The 25,129-nt window shown below is 35.7% G+C and overlaps 2 protein-coding genes across 2 annotated transcripts in view; both read left to right on the top strand.

Annotated features, from left to right (window-relative positions):
• The first annotated feature begins 1,701 nt into the window (after positions 1-1,701).
• LOC125676169 (probable serine/threonine-protein kinase pats1) overlaps positions 1,702-25,129 on the top strand; it is a 225,785-nt gene continuing 202,357 nt past the window's right edge. The window contains exon 1 of the mRNA XM_056159126.1: positions 1,702-1,938. Coding sequence (XP_056015101.1) covers positions 1,785-1,938 — 154 coding nt within the window. The 5' untranslated portion in view covers positions 1,702-1,784. The remainder of the gene's footprint in view (positions 1,939-25,129) is intronic.
• On the top strand, positions 2,820-23,750 carry LOC130052913 (uncharacterized). The gene is made up of 6 exons (XM_056159128.1): positions 2,820-3,026; positions 6,205-6,302; positions 15,718-16,918; positions 17,042-17,063; positions 17,207-17,443; positions 22,728-23,750. The coding sequence occupies exons 3-6, from the start codon at positions 16,748-16,750 to the stop codon at positions 22,937-22,939; spliced, it is 642 nt and encodes a 213-aa protein (XP_056015103.1). The 5' UTR covers positions 2,820-3,026; positions 6,205-6,302; positions 15,718-16,747; the 3' UTR covers positions 22,940-23,750.

Below are 25,129 nucleotides of genomic sequence, written 5' to 3'. Positions count from 1 at the left end.
ATAAACTGTATATGTCCACCAATAAATTAACTGTATATGTCCACCAATCAATAAACTGTATATGTTCACCAATCAATAAACTGTATATGTCCAACAATCAATAAACTGTACATGTCTACCTATCAATAAACTGCATGTGTCCACCAATAGATAAACTGTATAAGTCTACCAATCAATAAACTGTATGTGTCCACCAGAATATTGTTCGATTTTTGGTGTTTTCACTTTTCGTAATATGGTTGTAAATATACACATTCTAAATATGAAAACAGGTTTTTACAATTAGTTTGGTGGGCGTGAATGTAGAGAATGAAGTTAAGAATGAAAACTACCACACTGATGTGTATCGTTTAATTTTACTACGATACAAGGTCAAAGCCAATGATTATGTTGGACTTTACTGGAACTCTACATTATTAATTCTATAAAAATATGCTGTCCCAACTTAAAATGAAAGCGATAGGAAGCCTTTCTCGCCGTAACAATCCACTTCCTTTGTAATCCAATTCAAAACACGCTCCCCAATTTCAAAATACCTGATCTCGAGTGTTTGTATGACTCCCTTAACACATGTAACACTGCAATACAGAATCTTTGCATTTTATAATTCATATTCAATACCATATATCCTGCCAATTTACACAATGTCCTCGTTATTTACGATTACAGTGACTTTAAAACTTTCTGTAATATTAAAAAGTGTTTGTGATTTGAGAAAACCACTCTATATATAGGTATATGCAATATATCGTATGAAATTGATCACTGTTCGTTATCTACACGTCATGTTAATCTAAATATATTCGCTATAGCAATATTTAAAATATACAAAATATGCTAAAGAATTTTTGAAAAAAAATGTGGCAAGAGATCAATTATATCCAAATGAAGCGGAATAAGTACATGTACATATATGCTCTATTTTCATATTACTTGATATGCTCGTATAATGATGGGGGTGATCTCGGTCAGTCAAAGTTCGATAAGAGGAAGAATGACATGTTTACAACGATGAAAAGCTTGAAAAATACATGGTGATAGATTTCTTAGTTTTGATTACTAAAATATTATTACGATTGATATATCTGTACTTTGAAATGTGAAGATAACGAACAGTGATCAATCTCACAACCTGAACAATGAACACAAAACTCAGTAAATCTGTTTTTGGAAATTTCATGCAAAATAAACACGCTTTGTTCTTTACTGGTGTTACTTGTGACATCATATTTAGATAGCTGAATACTAATTAAGCTTAATTGCATTGTGAAAAATAACATCGTAGTGTTAGGTAATGAATGTATACAAACTGTATGCTTATTTGGTATATAAAACGTCTTTCGCATAATCAAACATATTTCAAATCTACGAATTTAGTATTCAATTTAATATTCGTTGTACGAAGTGTTTCCCTGACCACTTAGTAACCAGCGCACTTCATGTGAGAGAGTCCGGTATTATTCCATGTCCAGTTAGAAGGGCGACTTCTAGACATGTTAGAGAGTCAGGTATCATTCCGTGTCCAATTAGAACGGTGGTTACTAAATTATACTGTACTCTTTATATGTGTACGTAATTGAGAAGTAATGCTACAAGTAGTGTTCCTATTCTACAATCATCAAATAATATTTTTTCTACATACTTAGGTGTGTATTCATGTGATATTCCTACCCTATTTTTCAGTGAAAGTACCTTGGGAAATCCTTGACTGGGACTATGCTGCGCGAAGCAGATACGCAGAATGTGCCAGGAAAGGAACTCAAACAATACACAGGGCTCGTGCAATGATAGTTGGATGCGTAGGGGCTGGAAAATCTACTTTGCTTAAACGTCTACAGAAAAGAAGTCTGGATGAACTGAAACAGATTCAGTCTACAGTAGGATTAGAAGTACACGAAGACATATTTGAGATTGCTCCGGAATCTGATTGCCTAAAAGGTATACATAAGACGTCTAGATATCTACATTTTTGCATTATTAATTTTGTCATCATCAACTATGAGGCAGTATATGTATATTAACTCAAATTTAGCTGATATATTTCTATATTCATATGAAGCAGAATTTATTCAAAAACTTCTACATGAGAAAAAAAATATATTGCTGTAGCTTTCAATTCGACATTTAAATATATCGACGACGGTTTGTCAATTAACAATAATACCTTTCATTCATATGTCGATTCGATATATCCCTGTTAGCTCGAAATAAAAGACACCAGAGTCGTTCACTTCTCCTTCATACTTAGATATTTTATTAGACGTTAACGGCAAATTGACTACTCAACTATATGAAAAACGGGATTATTTCAGCTTCTCCATCGTCAACTTCCCAAATTTATGTAGCAATATTCCATTATCACCTACATCTGATGTTTATATCTTTTAACTGATTGGATACGCAAAAAGCTTGTTCTGTGTATCGTCCGTTTCGATTGAAGTCAGCATTTCGCAAATTCTGTGGTCGTTATAACGATCTGGTTTGTCAATGCAACCTATCATTTGGACAAATGCTGTCTGACATCTTTCATACCGATCGTTAGGCTGTTCTTGGCACACTGATTTTGACTACGGATAACTCCGTTTACCTGATCAGGATATAGGGCATGCGGCGGATGTGACCGGTCGGCAATGGATGCTTACTACTCCTAGGCACCCGATCCAACCTCTGGTGTGTCTAGGTGTCCGTGTTTGCCCAACTATCTACTTTGTATTGCTTACAGGAGTTATGAGATTGATCACTATTCGTTATTTTCACCTTTCATTCCTCCATAATTCTATCGTATATGTATGTCTCGTCATGTTTTCTATTATATCTACCAGTTGACACAGATAAAGAGGGGAAACAACTCTTGAGTGTTGTGGACTTTGGTGGACAGTGCGCCTATTACGCGTGTCATCAGGTCTACCTCAGTAGAAGAGCTTTTTATCTTCTCGTCATTGACATGTCTAAAGCATTTGATGAGAAAGTTGACCCAAAACTCTGTGAACAGGCAGGGACAATGTTTACTGACTGGTCTTATGGGGGTAAGTGGCGTGAAAGAATACAAGTATTCTCCAGATAATTTATCCAGAGTGTGGCGGTCAGAGGTACAGGGGGTACGGGTTTGAATCACAGCCTTGTCTTTTGCATTGTTTCTCTTCTTGTTATTTTTGGTTCCGTAAACTGGCAGGTGAAAATGCCTGCCAGGGCCAAATATCATAAGTTGATGTTTTCAAATTGTAAGGGTATTTAGTGTAGTGCGGAATATGGCGGGCAGAGGGATTCGATCAACGGATGCCAGATAGCTCAGTTGGTAGGGCACCTGCCTCGAGGTTCAGGAAAACCCGGGTTCGAATACCGGTCTAGTATTCTGCATTATACCATTTCTGTTACGAGAGAATTTCAAATTTTAAGAAGCAAATATATGGTAAATAAAGATATGTGATAATCATCATGTCTATATAGATACCATGTTGCAGGTAAATGTATTTCATCCCTATCCATATAATATTTCTAAGCGGAATATTGTACATACAGAAGTGATACTAAACCCCCAATGTAAGATGTTCTAGATACAGTAACTTCACTTGACATTAGACATTATGTATAAATATGGATAGCATGAAGTATTGGTAGTAAAGACAACCATAAACAAATGTCCAATGTCGTCATTTAACGAACTGTATTATGGTGTGCATTTTCATGTACGTATATCCCTATGTTTTTCTGCTTGTATCTCTTGGCTGTTTCACCTCCATGTCAAATATTTCATACCGAGCCCTAGAATTAAGCTGATGTATCTTGGGGGGGGGGGGGGGGGATATGGGTCCTGATCATGTCATTGTGACCTCGATCTAATTGTTATCCAGAACATACAACTTGATCGCTAGATATTTCTCGTGGCAGTAATTCCCCAAGTTTAACATTCTAGGTTTCAACACAGTCAAATCGTGTCCAGATCCCGTATTGGACACTGTGAGTCGTTGGACTATCACACTTGGTCCAGGTGATGGAGAACCTCGATTACGTTGCAATGATTTTATCCCAATATCGAGATTACAAATGAGAGAATCACAGACTGTGGCTGTGAGGATGCATTAAGGCCATGTATTTCCTGATAGGCATATCATGTACTCTTTATTGTATTTATTCATCGTGTCATGCAACCTACATGCGATACACATCGCCCATCTATCTGGTATTTTTCTGAATACTCGTAGTTAGATATACATGTGAATAACAAGATACCTATAAAGGACTATCAGTATTAACACTAGCGTAGAAGAATATTATATCGACAGTCGAAAAAAATGTCTTTCATGACTGAGGAATGTATGTCTTTTTATTGCTGCAAATGTGAATGGTGAAAAGTGACGGTGTGTCCTAGAGAATGATATAACATATATCTCCAAATGTATTTAAACTCAACATAGCAAAAATAGAACATACACTTTATGCAATTGGATATGTTAAAAGTTGACATTTCAAAACTTCTACCTAGTACACGTTTTCATGTAACCTGCCATGTTAACAAGGTAATCACATTAATGATGAATGTATAGTGAATACCAGTAGTATAGTAGAAATGATAAGCTAGAGTTGTCATATTGTTTCTGAATAACAGTAAGAATTTAACAGTGGCAATGTCTTTATACTATGTTATCAATATATGTACTGAGGACTTATATGTACAAGTATATTGTATATGGAGACGTTACCATTGCCAGTGATGGGCTTCAACATTTAGGTCTATGCTCGGCGCTTACGTCCTATCATCAGGGGTGTATCTTTATCGTACCACACTTGCTGTAACACGGGACCTCGGTTGTTTTTTTATCTCAATCAAAAGACCGCCCCATATAGTAGCCTCATACGACACGCAAGGGGTACTGAGTATCTACTTTAACCCGGATTCTCACGGGACTACCGATGATTTAATTTCTCTTGCGTATCAAATCATTTGAGAAACATAAATACTATACACATATGGTATTTTAATATTGCTATCTAAGTATGGGGAAACGATGATTCTAAAATATATTGCTACCATATATGTAGTAACACAAGCCTAAATATACGTATCGAAAGTTGGTTATAGAAAACGTTTAAATATGCAATCCATTCTTAATGCGTAAAAGAACCCTTTGGAGTCAGGCATGATTACTCAGATATATAAATGAGACATAATAATGATCATTAGCCACAATATATGTTGCTTGCTCATAGAGATACAATGCATCTTGGGGATAAAAGGTTATCTTTGTAAATGGTTTAATGAATAAACATATGAAATTCAAATGAATCTGGATCTAAGTGAAGAATGATCTTTTACGCAAACGGTTATCTTAGTTCTTTCATTTTAAATTTTTGACGAAAAGTAATGTTATTTTACATTATAATCACTCCATGGAAGCATGCAACTGACATTTTGCAAAATTTTGTTGTGAATCCTCACATTATTTACCATCGTTTAAACTTACTAGTAGTTATCATGACATTTCAAACTTTCCTAACACTGTCGAGCGCATTTTTCCCCGTATTAATGACCGAGTAAGCCCCCCATGTGTGTGTTTGGAAACACGGAATAGCAGTCTGTTGGTTTGTTCTAAAATATACTGCATAAGAGGATTCTAATTTGGTCATCAACTCACCTACGGCCTTCCATCCCCATCGAATTCAAAGTGTGATTGAACTGCTAATGATCTTTTCAGTGTATAATAACAATCCGAGCGGTAAATGGTGAAATAAAAACTTTTGGTTGGGTACCTATTACAGTTATATTTTTTCTTGTTGAAAATCCTTAAGCCTTGCGTCAAACATACGACTATGATACAATGGCAATCGAACTGTAATTTGGTGAAATTTTGTAGGTTTTAATGAGCTTATAAGGTGTTTTATTCAAATTGGCATATCACATATCTGGGCATTAAGAGAAGATGTGATATCATTTTGATATCTCAAATACAGAAGTATTTTACTTCCAAAACAAATTATGTAGTTAGAAAGATACATGTACACTAACTCTCTTAAATCATGCATTGGTTCTCTCAATCCAGTGTGATGTGCTAGCGAATGATGCATCACGCCATCAATGAGTTTTTTTCTTTAAATCATTAATCCAACAGAAATATGAATTGTTTGCTTGAGAGCATCTGAACTTGTGGCAAAGAAAGAGAGAACCAGAACTGACTGCATATAAAATAACAAATTATGGTTTTACAGAATACCTGTTGTTTTGGTTGAAGTCAGTGCATACCTACTGTGACAATGACGCCCCAGTGATCATCGTTGGAACACATTTAGACGAAGCCAAAGCTCAGGTATCGTGCATATTCATTTAAGGATGTTCTCTCCTGGTTTGAATTTTTTCAGAAGTATCAAACTTTAAAAAAAAAACTATTTTAACTAATACATCTTTATCCGAAAGACATTTAAAACATAAAAAAGGTAGGTTAGTGTGGACTTTAAAGAATTAGAGTCCCTTAAATTTGCTCCTTTGCTGAAACTTAATGTTTCATTAAAATCACCAATTTTCACAAGAAACACACTATAAAACAAATATTAAAGACAGAATAATCTTGGTTGTCTTTTATTTTATGAAAATTAAGCATAATTGATTATTTCAATAACTTTTACATAGAATATATCACCAATTCTACAAAAATCAATTATTAATTAACATAATTATATAAAATATCACACAATATTGAAGACCTATTTCATCAAAAAATTCAACCTAGGGAGAATCTCTGTATCAAACTTTTTTCTGAAATTACTAATGTATATTTGAATCATATTTTTGCTTAATTTAAATTTTAAAAAATGTGTGGGGTAGTGTGCATTGGAACAAAGATTTGAACCATGTTGTGTCCCCACCCCTTTCTTACACTGACATACATTCTAAACAATAACAATATACGATTTGTTATAAAATGTGTATTTTTCAATGTATATTTACAAATTCTATATATTTATTTCATTATATGATAAATAATCAGAAAACATAAATAATATATGCATATATACAATACTAATTCATTTCTAACTACAGAATGTGTAAAACATATGCCCCCTCCTCAGCATTTTCTAATTTCCATGCACTGTGACCTTGATCTTCGACCTTCTGACCTAAAAATTGATAGGCATCTTCCCGTCTTTGTATCCATATGTCCAAATTTGGTTTGAATAGAATGCAAAGTATTTGAGTTTTTATCCAGAAACTACTTTTAACAGTCAACTTCCATGTGGCCATGAGGAAGAAATCTGCACTTCCTGGTATGGTTCTTCATGTGATGATAGCACAACTCATCCCTCTCACTGTAGTTACCAAATGGATGTAGTTAAAAAGCAAACATTGGAACTCAATTTATATCAATACTGTTAATTCTTAACAATAGAACAGAATATACTATTAGGTTTACCACCAGACTGCTAATGCACCAACTTCAACTAACTCCAATTTTTGTTTAGCCAGGGATTCTGTTTTAATGCCTTGCCCAACAAATTGTTACTCTAAACGAATTCCTTAGGCAAAATGTTCTATATGAATTTGTTCGTGCATAAATGACTGTTCATGAAATATATACTAAAATTCGAATCAGGATTTGTTTTTAAATGTGCATTTTTAATACCCTATAAACAAATTTTAACATTATTAAAAGGTTTTGACGATTACACTTTGAAGGAATAATTAAAATAAAATTTTGATAAAATAATTTAGTTTTAATTTTCCAGAATTGATTAGAAACTAATTATCGATCTAGTACCCCCCCCCCCCCCAAAAAACCCCATATCTATACATGTATATATAGTCAACAAAATTATCTTTTGTTTTAACTAATTTGTACACGAATGGCGCGTCATAATTCTCTAGATGGGAGAAACCCCCCTTTTCCCTTTGAACACTTTTTAATGAATTAAATTCGTAGTATTAATTGTCGATTTTTTAAAACAATGATATAGATTACACTTTTTAATCAAAATGATGCTTCAATAATGATACATTGAACGTTAGGAGCGAGATTCGCTCATGACCGACTAGACGGGGTCGGGAAAATCGCAGATCAATTTAGGTACAGTTCTACACAGTTTGTAGATTTTATTTTCATAAAAAAAATTCTTGTATATTGAAAAACTTACAAAATCGTTCAATACTATATCAGCAGTCTCTGATTCAGGTACTACATCGCTAACATCCTTCCATTTTCCTTTCTCGTCTGACACTGTGTACAGTACTGTAGTGTGTCACCATGTGCGTGATTGTGCATGCTTGTCTGTAATTTTCTTTGTCTGCCACTCACTCGTGAGAATATCAGATGCAGCCTGATCTATAACTGCCGTTTTACTTCTAATGAATCGCCCATGTATGTTTCTGGACTGCTTTAGAATAGACTAAATGCGACATCGTACAGTGTGCGTCTTCGAGCTCGAGTTTGTTTACAATCGTAACGTCATCATGAATGTCGTAAAATGAGAAAATAAGTAAAAAAAAATGTCATTTTTTAATTAATTTTTGTTAGTTAATTTACATTACTTACAAATAAAAACATATCTTAATGTTCTTCTTTATGCATACGAAATAAAACACACGCGTCCCCATAGTTACTACTTTAAAAAGTATGGAGATTCACTCGCGGTAAAAGTACCACGAGAGTACACCCTTAAGATAATTTGAGACTATAATGCGATGGACCTATCTCAATTACTACGTTGAAATTCATACAAAGTACATTACATTGCATTCAGAGAAGTCATAGAACAAAGCCAGAAAACGATTTGAATAAGCGTTAAGGTAAATTGAACAAATTTAGACTAACATATATACATTTATGCACCGTCACAAACTGATTGATACATATAGTTTTATCCTTGTCCGTCCTTCCACGACACCTAGTATCCCGGACTTTCTTCCTAAACGCCATGAACTTTTTCATTGATGTTTGCTATGTAGGTGTACAATGATGATTTACGTATGGAGATTCAGTTGATAATCTGAGATTAAATTCTTACTAAATTTATCTTACGACATTTCTTACTCCTGAGAGAGTTTCATAAAGATGTCTAGCTGTTAAATAGTCAACTAATCAATGCTTCACTTTTGAATGATAAACATTTTATTGCTGGATTGATTTGTTGGATCATTTAAAGCTTGCAAATAACAGAAAATTGAAGATTGCTTTATTTGTCTTCGTTGGTTAAGCCCTTGGGTGAAGGTAGAAAATGGTTCAGAAGTACTTGTCACAAAAATGCTATCATTAATTTCAGTTTTATCTGTCAAGAGGGTACTAATATTTTTCTCTTTGGACTCATTCAAAACTCCCTGAAAGGTGAGGAAAACGAACAGTGATCAATCTCATAATTCCTATAAGCAATACAAAATAGAGAGATTGTCATACCCGCAGTGAGCCCTATATCTTGATCAGGCAAACGGAGTAATTTGTAGTGAAAATCAATGTCCCAAGAACGGCGTAACGATCGGCCGTGAGGCAGCATTTGGCCCAATGAAGGTAGTATTGGCAATTGAAATCGTTATAACGACTAAAGGATTTGCAAAATACTGACTACAAATGAGACTGTTGCAACTCCTATAACATCAGCTTGTTTGTAAGAAGACTACCTCAATTTGAAAATTAATCCTGCGCAAAAACAAAAAAGACGATAACAAACAGTGACCAATCTCATAACTCCCATAAGGAATACAAAGTAAAGGAAAAAAGGAAACAAACACGGACCTCTGGACATACCTGAGCCATTGCGTACCGAATCAATTGAGAGATATAAAGAACCATTGCGTACCGAATTGTTTAAGGTCACTCTCAAGAATATTTCACTCATATAGAGACGTCACCACTGCCAGTAAAGGTCCGCAAAATTTAAGCCTATGCTCGGCGCTTATGGCATTTGATCAGGGAGGGATCTTTATCGTGCCACACCAGCTGTGACACTGGACCTCAGTTTTGGCGGTCTCATCCGAAAGACCGCCCCAATTTAGTCGCCTCTTACGACACGCAATAGGTACTGAGGACCTATTCTAACTCGGATCCCCACGGGAACCGAATGCGCTGAGAGATATAAACACCATACGCAGGTTTACAGGCAATTGTATCGCTTGGGTTCGAATTTACTATTAAGGAGGAAAGATATAGAACTCTTGGAACTATCTTGGACTTCGGTTCATTAATTGGGGTAAGAAATTCAACTTAGAAACGATATTTCACGCTGCAGATTCTATGAAATAGCTTGTTACAACGCGCAAACATACAATTTAGTCGTATAGTGACAGGGCCCAGATAAAAGTCGACCAAAAATAGTAGGCATTTTTCAGACGTTGAAGATGGAGGACCTGAAATAATTCTGTGTGCCATCAAGTTAAGCTAGCTTACCGTGGATATTTACTTTTAAATAAATGGGACGGTCCCTCGGATGAGACCGCAACAACCGAACAAGTGCGACACGATAAGGGTCCCTCCCTGCTCAATTGCCATAAGCGCCGAGGATAGGCCTTCATTTTACAGCCCTTCACCGGCAATGGTGACGTCTCCTTATGAGTGAAATATTTTTGAGAGAGACGTTAAACAGTATTCAATCAATCAATCATCAATAAAATATGTAAGTACGAAGGAAACGCGTAGGATTCTTTGAGGTCTTATTTTGAGCTTACAAGGATAAATCGACATTTGAATGATTATTGTTAATCGATAAAACATTTCCTTCCATTATAAATATTTTTCATCAGAAATAAAACACTGGACCTCAATGTTTTGAATGTATTTAATTTAAAATTATGTTTTGTGGTAAACAAACTACAAGGTGTATCACGCGTCATCTTGGTTTTCATTTTTATCAGCTACATCGCTTGCAATTTTCCACGATAAGTTCAATTCAATGTGATACTTAGACCCCTACCTCTTGCAGCAACTCTGTCAAGGTCATATTTCTTGCACCACCATGGTGAACTGGAAATAGCTTCCATTTATAGGTTGTAATCAACTGTCAAATATCTTTCACTGCTTGTTTGCAGGATAACTATTTGCAGGAGGACATTTTAGTATATATATTTAAAACGTCGTGTTTTTGTGATATAAAATTATAGCTGTTTGATTTCCGGTCAAAGTTGCTGAACTTGATGCACATGAATTCCTCTCAAATTTTAAATCCTAAATATGATTGAAAACAGCATCTATATCTTACCAGATTTAACTTCCTTAGATTTAATTTAAACGACTGAATATTCTATCATGAATTGAATTGAAAACTTGTGTAAAAGTGTATTTATGGGCAATAATGTTGCAGAACAGACAAATGGTTCCATGGAATAGGCCATGTCTTTCACCCGCTTGTGTTCAGGCGCTCTCATTGTAATATTTTAACAAATGCAATCTTAAATGCTTTCTGTCAACAGGGAATCAATTAAGAATTTATGTACGCGAGTTATAGTGTATAAAAATCGATGGTGCTGAATAGTTCAGAGAAAACATCCCCACCTCTTCTATTTACATTATACGATGCAGTTTGTTTTGTTTTCGTTTGTCAGGTGGTAACGAACAGTGATCAATCACATAACTCCTATAAGGAATACAACATCAAGAGTTGGACTCTCCACAGAATACAAATATACACCAATTAAACCCGGTTGCCCTTTCATATACGTCTTGAACATATTCCAAATGTTTTATGGTAATTATTTCTTTATTTTCCTATTAAGCATATACGCGTGATGATCCGGGTTAGAATAGGTCCTCAGCACCTCTTGCAAGTCGTAAGAGGCGACTAAATGGAGTGGTCCTTCGGATAAGACCGCAAAGGGCAAGGTCCCGTGTCACAGCAGGTGTGGCATGAAGAAGATCCCGTACATAAGCTCCGAAGATAGGCTTAAATTTTGCAGCCCTTCACTTCCAATGGTAACGGCGCAAGATGAGTGAAAAATTCTAGAGCAGGACCGTAAACAATATATTTGGACCAGTAAATATGTTAAACTTGAAAATAATACTCCTTTGAATATATATATATATATATATATGTGTGTGTGAAACGTATACGGTACCAATTTTGGTGTACCAGATGCAAATTTCCACAAATAATGTCTCTCCAGTGATGCTCAACCGAAAATGTTTGAAATCCGAAATAACAATAAACTTGTTAGAGCTATTGTAGGGAAAAACAGAAAGAAAATGAATTTCATTATAATTTAGAATTGACAACAATGAATTAGTCTTCATCTACAGATTAACAGATTATATATGTTTATAGTGTTTATATATCTCAACTGATTCGATATGCAAGAGCTTGTTCTGCGTATAGTCAGTTTTTAAATCGAGGTAAGCTACTGACAAACAAGTGATGGTACAGGGATTTCAACAGTCTCGATTGAAGTCAGCATTTCGCAAATTCTATGGTCGTTATAACGATCTACTTCATCCGTACAACCTCGCATTGGGTTAAATGCTGTCTAACGTGTTTCATACCGATTGTTAAGCCGTTCTTGGCACACTGATTTTGACTGCGGATAACTCCGTTTACCTGATCAGGATATAGGGCTCATGGCGGGTGTGACCGGTTAACAGGGGATGCTTACTCCTCCTAGGCACTTGATCCCACCTCTGGTGTGTCCAGGGGTCCGTGTTTGCCCAACTATCTATTTTGTATTGCTTATATGAATTATGAGATTGATCACTGTTCGTTATCTTCGCCTTGCATACAATAATTCAACTGCAATTCTACGAATTGTTTTTACATTATAGATACTTATTAGTTTATGCTTTATACATGTATTGTGTTTCTTTCAAATCAACACCTGATAACGATATGATGGATGGGATAACTACATTTACCTGATCAGGATATAGGGCTCACGGCGGTTGTGACCGGTCGACAGGGGATGCTTACTCCTCCTAGGCACCTGATCCCATCTCTGGTTTGTCCAGGGGTCCGTGTTTGCCCAACTATCTATTTTGTATTATGTATAGGAGTTATGAGATTGATCATTATTCATTATCTTCTCCTTTTATGAGTTACGTAATTTGAGGTATGCGGCTAATGGGAGCCATGTAAAGTCACACTTACTCTAATTAACGACAAGTGTCAACATTGTCAGCGATCCGTACTTCCTGTCATATTGTTTTCCTACCTCATTTGGCGAACCCATATTGCACACACCTCATTAAATTGATGCCAAGGGAGATACTTTGATAGGAAAGCTTATTGCAGAAAATTCACTATAAAGAGTCGCAAATATGAATTCATATATCACATAAAATTTGATACTGTATTCCTTGCAACTATTGCAAGAGGTACTGAAAGAAATCATTTCAGAATCAGAATTTGGAGATGAATTTCATTAATATTTAGAATTGACAACAATGAATTAGTCTTCATTTACAGATTATGTACGTAAAATTGGACTCCGATTTAATTAACAACGTGTCAAAAGCGATTTTTTGACAAAAAAACCTGGCAAATTGGCATCAACTAAAATGTGCGCGAGAGAGAATCTTCAACGCCATCATCTCAAAGACAGTACATTGATACATGCAATGACAGGTGGAGTGTCGTTCCCGCATATTCCTGAATTGATAAGCACGTCGGGATTTCTTGACAGAGGAGACGACACAATTTTCAAAAGACAGTATAATTACACTTTTACGTCTGCCGCCAGCGCGGAAAAAATGAATGCTAAGAGGGGAGGAAAAACGTGACGGAATTTTACTGGAATTTACTCCCAAAAATACACAGATTTGATACTAACATCTTTGATTTACGTCTTTTAATTGGCGATAAAACTTCATCTCTTTGAATTTTATCGGATATCAGGCCAGACGATGGGCTAAATATGAGAAAGATAATTTGATACATTATCAGAATGGGTTAAAAGCATAAGGTGAATATTAAAATACCGCATTAAACATATGAAAGCAAAAGTACGTACCATCTATCCTTCTGTGTTTAGTAAACCAGAAGTGATAAAATAATCAAATAGGTTACCTGAGGAATATGTTTTGATTCCAGCTGACAAAGCTTGTAACAGCATTGTCTTTGTTTATAAGGCTCATTATTACAACATTATTTTAAAGGAACTTGACATTAATCCCCCGTTTGGCAATCGTAATTATACTCTTACTGCCCTTTCAAAAGATGAAAACCATGCTTCAATTTAGACACATTTAACATCTCAGTCAATGGATCGAATTGATATGAGTTACCGTACCTATACTGGATTCCTAACTACATAAAAACCTTTACAAAGATGCCTTGCTGAATCCAGTAAGTGTTGTACCAAGCCCATATATTTTCTCCTCACGAAAATATTAACAGCTGTGAAGGAGAAACTTCAAACTTATTGTGCGACTACATATGTCAGAAGTGCTGTTGATCAAATGTGGATTCTACAAAATTCTAAAGAACTGTTAGTAAACTTGAAATCGGAAAACGTTTCCCAAATCAATAACATGAAAACCTTCGGCATTTCAACACATTATACAACCATTCCACACGATAAATTAAATACTAGACTTTTTGACATCATAGACAGTTGCTTCTTCAACAAAATGGAAAAAAGGAAATATTCATATCTACATGTAATGATCAGTCATCCAAAAAATTACTTTGTTTAACACCACTCTGATTCCACGCACTTGAAGTTGAAATAAAAAATATGCTAGAGTTCCTCATTCACAATATCGTCGTGGTCTTTGGTGATCAGGCCTTCCAACAGTCTGTTGGAATTCCCATTGGTATGAATTATTATCCTTTGTTAGCTGACCTGTTTCTATATTTATATGATGCGGAATTTATTCAAAAACATCTACGTGAGAAGAAAAAATATCTTGCTGTAGCCTCCAATTCGATATTTAGATATATCGACTACGTTTTGTCTATTAACAATAATTTTCATTCATATGTCGATTCGATATATCCTTGTCACCTCGAAGTAAAAAAAAACATCACCGAGTCGTCCACTTTTGCTTCATACTTAGATATTTATTGGAAGTAGACATTAACGGCAAACTGACAACTCAACTGTATGATAAACGGGATGATTTCAGCTTCTCCACCGTTTACTTCCCATATTCATGTAGCAATATTCCATTATCACCTGCATATGGCATTTTCATCTCTCAAGTGATTTGACACGCAAGAGCTTGTTGTGCGTATAGTCAGGTTTTGAATCGAGGCAAGCTAATGACAAACAAGTTGATGGTTCAGGGGTTTAAACAGTCTTGATTGAAGTCAGCATTTCACAACTCCTATGGTCGTTATAACGATTTGGTTCGTCAAGTCAACTATAATTGGGTCAAATGATGTCTGACGTGTTTCATACCAATTGTTACACCGTTCTTGGCACACTGATTTTGACTACAGATAACTCCATTTACCTGATCAGGATATAGGGCTCACGGCGGGTGTGACCGGTCAACACGGGATGCTTATTCCCCTTAGGCACCTTATCCCACCTTTGATATGTCCAGGGGTCCGCGGTTGCTCAACTGTCTATTTTGTATTGCTTATATTTGACTCCACGTTTTTGGCACGTTGTTTTTGGCTATAATAGCTCTAAAACTTGATTGCTATTTCGGATTTAAAACATTTCGGTTGAGCATCACTGAAGAAACATTATTTATCGAAATGCGCATCTGGTGCATCAAAATTGGCACCGTATAAGTTTTACATTAGAGTAGTTAAATCAATCGGATTCCCTCATTTGTGAATTCCTATAATCTTTTCATATATTGTTTCTAGAACTCTGATATCCTCTACAACAACATCCTGGATTATCTAAAGTTCGACAAACATCTGAAGTCACACCTGAATAGGAAACGATGTTTAGTTCTAGGCTTTAAATCCGATGGTTCTTCATTCCACGACACGCTTTCTGAACTAGAGAAATGCATGGTTTCAATTGCAAAAGAAGAGAGATGGAAAGAATCCATTCCTACAGACTGGGCACTATCTGAAGTCGTACTTGGAGAACTGAGAAGACGGAAAGTGAGAATAAAGTCTGTAAAGGAATTATCAGAGAAATGTTTTGGGGAAAACAAAGAGAAATACACACAAATCCGCGATATTCTGAAATTTTATCACGATATAGGCGTTATACTACACTTTGACGAAAGTTCGCTTGCCGAAACTGTTATCATTGACATCCAGTGGTTTGTTGATTCCTTCAAGAACATAATAACCGATCCAAACCATATCAGGGATTTTGTCGACAACGATAGCGATTGGTATTCCTTTTACATAAGTGGTCATATACTGGACAGACTTTTAACCGATATTTGGAATAGTCGGCACTTTGAAATGAACCGCTGGGAAAGGAATCAAAACAAAGCAAACTTGTTGCAATATATGCAACGACTTGGTCTTATTGCAGTTGGGACATATGCACATTACATCCCCTGTATGAACAAGCGGAGCTTTGGTATGCAAGAAGAGAACTTTTTCCACACCATCCAAAGTAAAACATCAGTACTGGTCTTTCGATTTCAATTTTTGCCATATTTTTTTTTATTTCCGGCTCATTGTTGCTTGTTTGACGAAAACCAATGGCGAATGGATCGTTTTAGAAGACAACGGACTCTGCTTATATAAAAACGTGGCTTGTTTTGTATATAAGCAACATGCAATAGCTCTCGCTGTGAATAGATGTTCAATTCAGCTTCAGGTTTTTCAACCTAGCAAAGATGTAATTGTGAAAGATGTTACTCTAGAAATCCGTGACAATATTGAAAGATTGCTGAACGGTCTGACCAGTAACTTTCACAAGAAAGTGATGTACACTGTAGGATACCAATGTTCAAAACAGGAAGTGTTTCGTGAACATGATGACTGTTTTGTCGAAGAGAGAGACATTCATGGGAAAGGAAAAATCACTTGCCCAAAGCATGGAATGATTAATCATCATATTCTGAGTGAATCTACTCTTTTGATTTATTGGAAGCAGGTATTTTCCTCGATAAGTGTTTTACAATTGATCAGTTATTTGACATATAAATTATTTCCATAGAAAGTGTTGACAATTCGTGACCATCGTTTTAGTTTATAATGATAGTCTTCCTTTTGATAGGATGTCCTAGCTGAGATAACAGGTGAGTAGGTTTTTTACTTCCACTCCTGTTTTATTTGAAATAGGGATTAAATATACATTGTGTGAACAAGTAACAGTTTCAACTGAAATTACAATGAACCGATAGATTTAGAATGTGTCTAATTATTTGGACGTGAGTTTCAGATTTGGATGATCTCATGGACAGAGATGAGTGCACCAGTCTGTCTGAGCCTGAGTTAAGGAAATTTAATTTCAAGACTTTTGACGAACTCACAAAGATTGGACGAGACGCACTCCAACTTTATTTTGACAGAATATTTCCACCAATGGACTTGGCCACTGTACTCACCAATAACAAACAAAGACTACATCAAGGACATCAGAGGCTGGATACAGACCAATGTACTCTTCTAATTCCAGGTATCAAAACCATCACCCTTTTTCACTTGGTCCTTCTTCATTTTCACAAGGGGCATATAGGTTTGCTCCTGTCGATCAGTAAATCAAGTGTTGCCTGCTCAAAGAAAGGCAAAGAAAGCGAACAATTCCTTCAATAAAGCTATTTTATACCCCGTGAATGGTCTCAAAGCAGGTAGCCCCTGTTTGTTTGCATGATCTGTTGGACACCTTTATATTAGTATCTCACAAGTGGTCATATCAAAGGATTACCGAAGGTACAAACTAACTATTCAGAACGAATGATGAGGGTGATCGGTGGGGGAAATAACATATTTTGGAAAAAAATTGATTCTGTATCAAATAATTTCATTCTAAAGAGGGGGATGGTACGTACATAAGATATATGCAAGCTACCCACACTTCAGGTGCCTGTAATAAAGAGTTGGACACACAGATGCGTTTACATACCAGGCGTTGAATCAGGTGCCTAGGAGGAGTAACCATCCCATGTCGACCGGTCACACGCACCATGAACCCTATATCTTGAACAGATAAACGAGAATATCCGTAGTCAAACTCAGTGTGCCAACAATAGTCTAACAATCGGTATGAAACACGTCAGAGAGCATTTAACCCAATGATAGGTTGTATTCTTAAACTAGATCGTTCTAACGACCATAGACACTGTGAAATGCTTACTTTAAACAAGACTGTCAAAATCCTTGCACCATCAACTTGTTTGTGAGTTGCTTGACTACGGAAAACTCCTCTTACCTGATCAAGATATATGGCTCATGGTGGGTGTAAACGATCAACAGGCGATGCGTACTCCTCCTAGGCACCTGATCTCATGTCTGGTAGGTCTAGGGGTCCGGATTTGCCCATTTATCTATTTTGTATTGCTCATAGGAGTTGTGAGATTGATCACTGTTCGTTATCTTCATCTTTCACAGCTGTTAATATTTTCGGGAAGAGCAAGGATAGGGCTTGGTTGAGTACTTACTGGATCTAGTAATGTATATTTTTTGTAAGGGTTTTTATGTAGTTTAGGAATCCAGCATTGATACGTTCCTCATATTTATTTGACGCATTGACTGGGATATTAAATCATCTTAAATTGAAACATGGTTTTGAGAATTTCATGTTTTGAAAGGGTAGTTGCAGTGTAAGTACGATTAGCAAAAAAGGAGAGTTAATTAATGCCAAGTTCGTTTAAAATACAGTAGTAATAACGAGTCGTACAAACCAAGACAATGTTGTTATAAGTTTTGTCAGCTGGTAGCAAAACATATTCATTATGTAACCTATCTAATTCTTCGGTCACTTCTGGTTTACTAAACACAGGACGATAGATGGTACGTACCTTTGTCTTGATATGTCTAATGCAGGATTTTAATATTTATCTTATATTTTTAATCCATTCTAACTATGTATCAAATTATCTTTTTCATATTTAGCACATCGTCTGATCTTATGAACTGTCTGCTTCACATACATTTAACTCTTTATACTAGTTTTTCCTAAAAATTAGATGAATCTGGGTGTGACCGGCCGACAGGGGGTGCTTATTCCCCCATGGCACTTGATCCCACCTCTGGTGTTTCCAGGGGACCATGTTTGCCCAACTATCTATTTTGTATTGCTTGTGGGAGTTCTGAGATTGATCACTGTTCGTTATTTTCGCCTTTCATTGAGATTGAGGTCAAAGGTTCAACAATTAAGGTTAATCTACTCTGAACATTGGGATATGTTGCCCGATTAATATGATGGTAGTCCTTTGCTTAACAGTCATGTAACTTAGTAAACTTGTTCCCATAAAACGTAGATAAGTTTTACTGGTTTTGAGGTCAGGAATAAGACTAGACATATCAGATATTTTACTTCAATATCTTGAGACACATTTGCTTTACAAACATCAAGCTCGGTGTACACCTGTACTTCTACCCCCTACAGAGTAAACCATTCCCGTTGCTTAAATGTCTTACTAGTATTATGACTCATTTTACAATGCTATAAATCAATTCATTCTGGATATACCAACTACTGCTTATTTTAAAGTTGAATTTTGCTAGTGATTGAACTTACCATTGTGGTTGTGCAACTCATAACGATCCACGATCATGCCAAATAAATGCTAAATATAAAATTTATCTCCTTTCCATCTTAGCTGGTGGATGGATACATTTAAAAAAAAAAACATTTCTTGGTTTTATACTTTGTTCTTAAAATGAACCTGAACGCTAAGGTCTAAATTTGTAGTATTTCAACTACCCCCGGTTGCTTTCTCATTATGAGTAAGCGTATGGGACGCAATGCAAACCATCAACCAACCAGCAACGACAATCATAAATACTATACTTGTGTCAAGAAGATTATGTTCTGATTTACGATGTGAACTGGGCAATTCGTTCTGCAACCAGGAAGCCTGGATTCAATCTAACACCGCGTCAAAGCTAAGACGTTTACATGGGTAGGCCTGGTAGCTGTTCGACAAGCGACACGGTTCTTTCATATGTGGCGTATATGTTATAATGAAACTTTACTACTGGTGCCCTGAGTATCGTGCACTCTCCAAAATATTTGGCACTACACCTAAAGAGGATGATGTTTTTGCATTAGTGAAAAATTCTGGAATGGGATGTAAAAGAGTATACAAAATAAATATTCCAAACATGAACGATATCTCCATCCAACAAATAATATTGACCACCCTTCTTCCAAGACTAGTGACTTTATATATGTAATGCGTGTTCCATTTCTTTTGATCGATATGCAATATTCTTTCTTGCAAAACGTAGACTATCTGTATAGTTTGTTGAATCGTTTACTTTCACTCATGAAATTCATTATCGAATTTGTCTTCGTTTAAATTTACCTGAAACCAATGTACATGGTATCCTTGCAATTGATTACTCCTGTATATCTAATATCAAGATAAAATAGGTTTAAAAAGTTATGCATTTGGGATATTCCCTGTGTTAAGTCAAAGCAAAGACGTCTTCCATACTGAATCTACCTTCCGTAACATTGGCAATAGAAGTAAAAGACGTTGGTCACAAGTCACATTAGGCAATATCACAATGAAACCCCCATGCAATAGCATAGTTGTAAGTGTCATAACCAGGATAGAATCAGTACTTCTTCACTTAAAGCTTATGATTTGCCTACATGAGTGATCAAATATCAAATGACACATCACGATACATTAATACATTCAGAAAATAGCTAAAATATTGTTTAGTGAAATGAACTATGTTTACAAATCTGTTAATATGCGCATTCAAGTTTTTGAAATAATTACCTATCGAATTAGTACACACATACCTATACTGGGATTTCCCAAAATATACCAGTATCAATATGAGGGTTTATGTACCCTTACCGTTTTACTTCGGTATTTACGTACATGTATGTAATCAAGCAAGTGTGATGGTTTCGTATAAAATCAGCCTGGTCCTTTCAGAATATTTTTTATTGCGGAGCCGTGAAGGATTATCTCCAATTTCAGATTACATTTTTCGTACATGTCAGATGAATTGGGATGGCTATAAGACAACAAGTCACTTTTTCCTTATACGACGTAAGCAGCTATATAATTTCGTCCTCTGATCAAATATTAATTTAAAGTATCAATATCTGTATTTTGAAACCTAAAGATATATCATTAGCAGCATGATAGGTTAACGTCAACTGACACTTTCAATGATGCGCCACATCGACATAAGCAACATTCTTCGTCATAAAAGGGTTCAGTCATGCATTCCAACTTATTACAAGTTCAAGTCTACACCTTGTATTTCCTACAGCTATACTTCTGCTATTGCATCCAAACTTTTTAATTATAAACAAACTTTGCAGTGCCAAGATATATACCATCTTATACGTAATCCACCAACATGTTCTTGTTCTTCATCTTCTTTCAACTATAGTCCAGCTGGACATGTCATTACTGGTGATGTTGATATAGTTGAAAATGAGGACCTCAAATCACTTATTCTAAAAGGTCTTAAATACAGAGAACCTCGGTCTTATAATTGGCGACAAAACTTCATCTCTATTATCAGTTATGTCGAAGATTATGTCAGACGATGGGCTAAATATGAAAAAGAAGAACTTGATACATTGTCAGAATGGGTTAAAAGCAGAAGAGGGATATTAAAATCCCGCATTAGACACAAGAAAACAACAGTACGTACCATCTATCCTTCTGTGTTTAGTAAACCAGAAGTGATCAAAGAATTAGATAGGTTACATGAGGAATATGTTTTGGTTCCAGCTGACAAAGTTAGTAACAACATTGTCTTTGTAAGGCTCATTATTACAACTGTATTTTAAACGAACTTGACATTAATTCCACTTTTGGTAATCATACTTATACTCCAACTGCCCTTTCAAAAGAAGAAATTCTTCACTTTTAGACACATTTAATACCCCAGTCAATGGGTCGAATGAATATGAGTTACCGCACCTATACTGGATTCCTAAAGTACATAAAAACCCTTACAAACAAAGATATATTGCTGGATCCAGTAAGTACTCTACCAAGCCCCTATCTTTGCTTCTCACGAAAATATTAACAGCGAAAGACTGTTAAGGGCTCCTATAGAAATAATACGCAATAAATATGCATTAAAATGCCCACATATATACCGCCGCTGTGTTAAACTAACAATACTACACAGTTTTCCCTGTATATGCAATGATGATCCCACAAGATCTCCGGTGTGCAACTGCATATAACTTTATGCATTATCACGTGTCTGTCACGTGATATTGGTATTTATATACACTTTATTGAGTCAAACAATATATCGGGTTTTAGAACGGCATAACCCACACCTAGGTTCAAGTTGTTTGCTTCTGTAAATGCATTAATATATACTGAATATGAAAATCATTGCTGCTTCGTTCGGATGAAGTTTACTTTACACATAATTCACGGAAAAGTATTGTATTTACACATCGGTACTGAATTCCAATAAATCCGGCGAACTGAATGATCCAGCATCAGTTTTCAATTTTATCTAACCCTCCGTAAACTGTTTGCGAAGTATCAAATCAATCCATGCAGGTTATGCCCTTCTAAAACGTGCAGAAGTGGAATCGTTCAAATTTTCCTTAACTTTACCCCATTTTCAAACGCACCAGCGATTCAGATATTACCACGGGCACATAACTCTTTTATTTACTAAGAGCGGGTAATTTCAAAAGAATTTCGAATAACGCATTTACTATTTGCTTATTCGACCCCAAGACAAACATCATGCCATTTTTTTGATTAAAATAGACCCTTTTTCTTTTTCAGATAATGACTTGCCATATTTGAGCGGATACGACAGAAAACGGGAGCTAACTGGCTCTTGCCCGAGTCATGGATCACATACTTCGTATTTTGATACAGGAGACATTTTTTTTTTTAATTCAGCTTCATATTTTGTACCTTTTAAACCAAATTTTTCAATAAATGATGGACACATTTTATTCTACATGTTTCTTTTTTCAATACAGTTGATCTAAATGCAAAATAAAGCATATTGCGGCCTGGCTACCCCCCCCCCTCCCAACCACATCATTTTCGCTTTGAAACGACTCTCAACTTTCATTGATAAATAACAAGACACATTTGTCAAAGTTTCATTTTTAATGAATTGAAAAGAGCAATTTAATGGAATTTGTAAGAAATGCACATATCTACAGAGTAAAATTGGAATTTAATCTCTAAGCAAAATTGCGCCGAATTGAATTACTAAACAACTGACTGAAACAAGATTGTAAATGCATGACATCATCAAGAAGAGCCAATCAAATGATTTTCAAGCAATTGAATTTGGTACCGAATAGTTTATAAGTACATATTTTCAATATTAGCCAAATGGTAAAATCATAAACCATAGATAAAATTCAAAATAAAGTGTAAATTTGAGTTTTAAATTCAAGGTGAAGATTAAATAAAAAGGATGGGTGTTTTAATACAAATAATAAAAATTTTAAAAAATTATCTGAAAGTTTAGAATTTATTTAGAGATTAATTTCCATGATGGCAGAATAACCTTCAAAAATGTGCCAGTTATATACATCATAGAAACACCATGAATTTCTGTAATTATGCAAAAAATATCATTGCAAGAAACTCCAAAGACCCACATTCATCAAATACGACAGGAAAAACAGGACAACAACAGCTAAGTAAATTCAGCAACACCGTGCCAGTGGCTAAGAGGTATGGATTTTACCAAAATGTCATGCAGAAATACCCCAAAATGTATTTACCATTCACATTATTTTCCACAAATCTGCCACGATTACAAAAGTATATAACAAATGCTAAATATTGGAAACAAGGAAACAGAAATGGGGAAAAAAGCCAATTTATTCAAACTTTCAGCTTACAATCTTGGTTGAAATTACCAGAAAGAGAAAAACAAATGCATACTTTGAAAAACTGTGTTAAGTGTGAGGCCAAAAATCCAGAAGTTGCATCCATGCATGTGTCTGTAAGTGAAAGTACAAAAAATAGTATTGCTAAAACAAATGACCTGGCGCAAGAAATAAAAATGTTGCATTAAGATAGAATGGTTGATGGAGCAGAACAGTTAGTGAAAATAATTGAACCAATCATGGAGAACACTTTTCAAAAAAGCCTGAAAAACACAGTAACATCGAAGTACAATTTAACAGAAAAATTGTCAAGCCACAAAAAGCAAAAGCAAAAAATAAAATCAACAAGAGAGAACAGCGAGAAGATTTCAAGACTAATATCCAACAACAACATTGAGGTCACGTCATTCCTTGCATCAGGGAATTCATACAACAAGAGAGATCGGGAACGAATGGATATTTACTTCGAGACCACAGAAGCTGCTCAAATCAGAAGCACCTCCAAAATAAAAAAATCTGAAAGCCGGAGTCCATAAGCCAAAAAAGCATATTGGAAACCTGGAAAACTACCTCTTTAAAAGAGATGAATTCAAGAAGTTTATGACAGCACTTCCGTCAGGATCAAAGGTAAGCTGGGGAAATTTGGGGATCAAGTTTGACGTTAGAAACAAATCCGGAGCACGGCCGAGCAATGCAGGTCAGGTGTTAATGGAGGCTGCAAAGTCCATTGGAATAAACATCACAATGTTCAACACTGAGAAAAAAGTAAGTGGCAGAGATTACATCCAGAGAGTGAGACATGCCCGCCATAAACTGTTGTATAAAAAGGTATCCATTCCTGCATCACAACCTACACGGAAACTTCACACTGAGATTCGCAGAAGATTAAACAACAAGGATATTTATGTAGGAGAGAAAATTGCCCCTAAAACATACAGAAGGAACAGAATCACATCAACTGGCGTACTTCAGGAAACTGATGTGGTGGTGTACGGAAGAAAGATTCCCCTTGAAAGGATCCGTCGCCAAATGAATATTGACCAAGGCTCTTATCTGAGATGGAAGAAGGAAGATTATGAAAACATTTCATCAGAAGAAGTACACAACAGACTACGTAACCTGAAGATTGATGTGCCCAGTGAACCAACATCTGCACTGGATGAACTGATGAAAGTGGAGCACACACGAAATCTAAAGATCTGGCATGATCATTCAGATATACTGAACCACAGCTATGTCAGCTTTATGATATCTGCGCTGTATGATCCTGCAATCTTCCTGACAGATGAGGAATTCCAACAGAAGTACCCCGACAACCCTCCAGTTGAT

This window comes from Ostrea edulis, chromosome 3 (genome assembly GCF_947568905.1).
Source record: "Ostrea edulis chromosome 3, xbOstEdul1.1, whole genome shotgun sequence".
Lineage (NCBI taxonomy): Eukaryota > Metazoa > Mollusca > Bivalvia > Ostreida > Ostreidae > Ostrea > Ostrea edulis.
The sequence above is the reverse complement of the archived record's forward strand: the minus strand, read 5'-3'. Positions and strand labels throughout refer to the sequence as shown.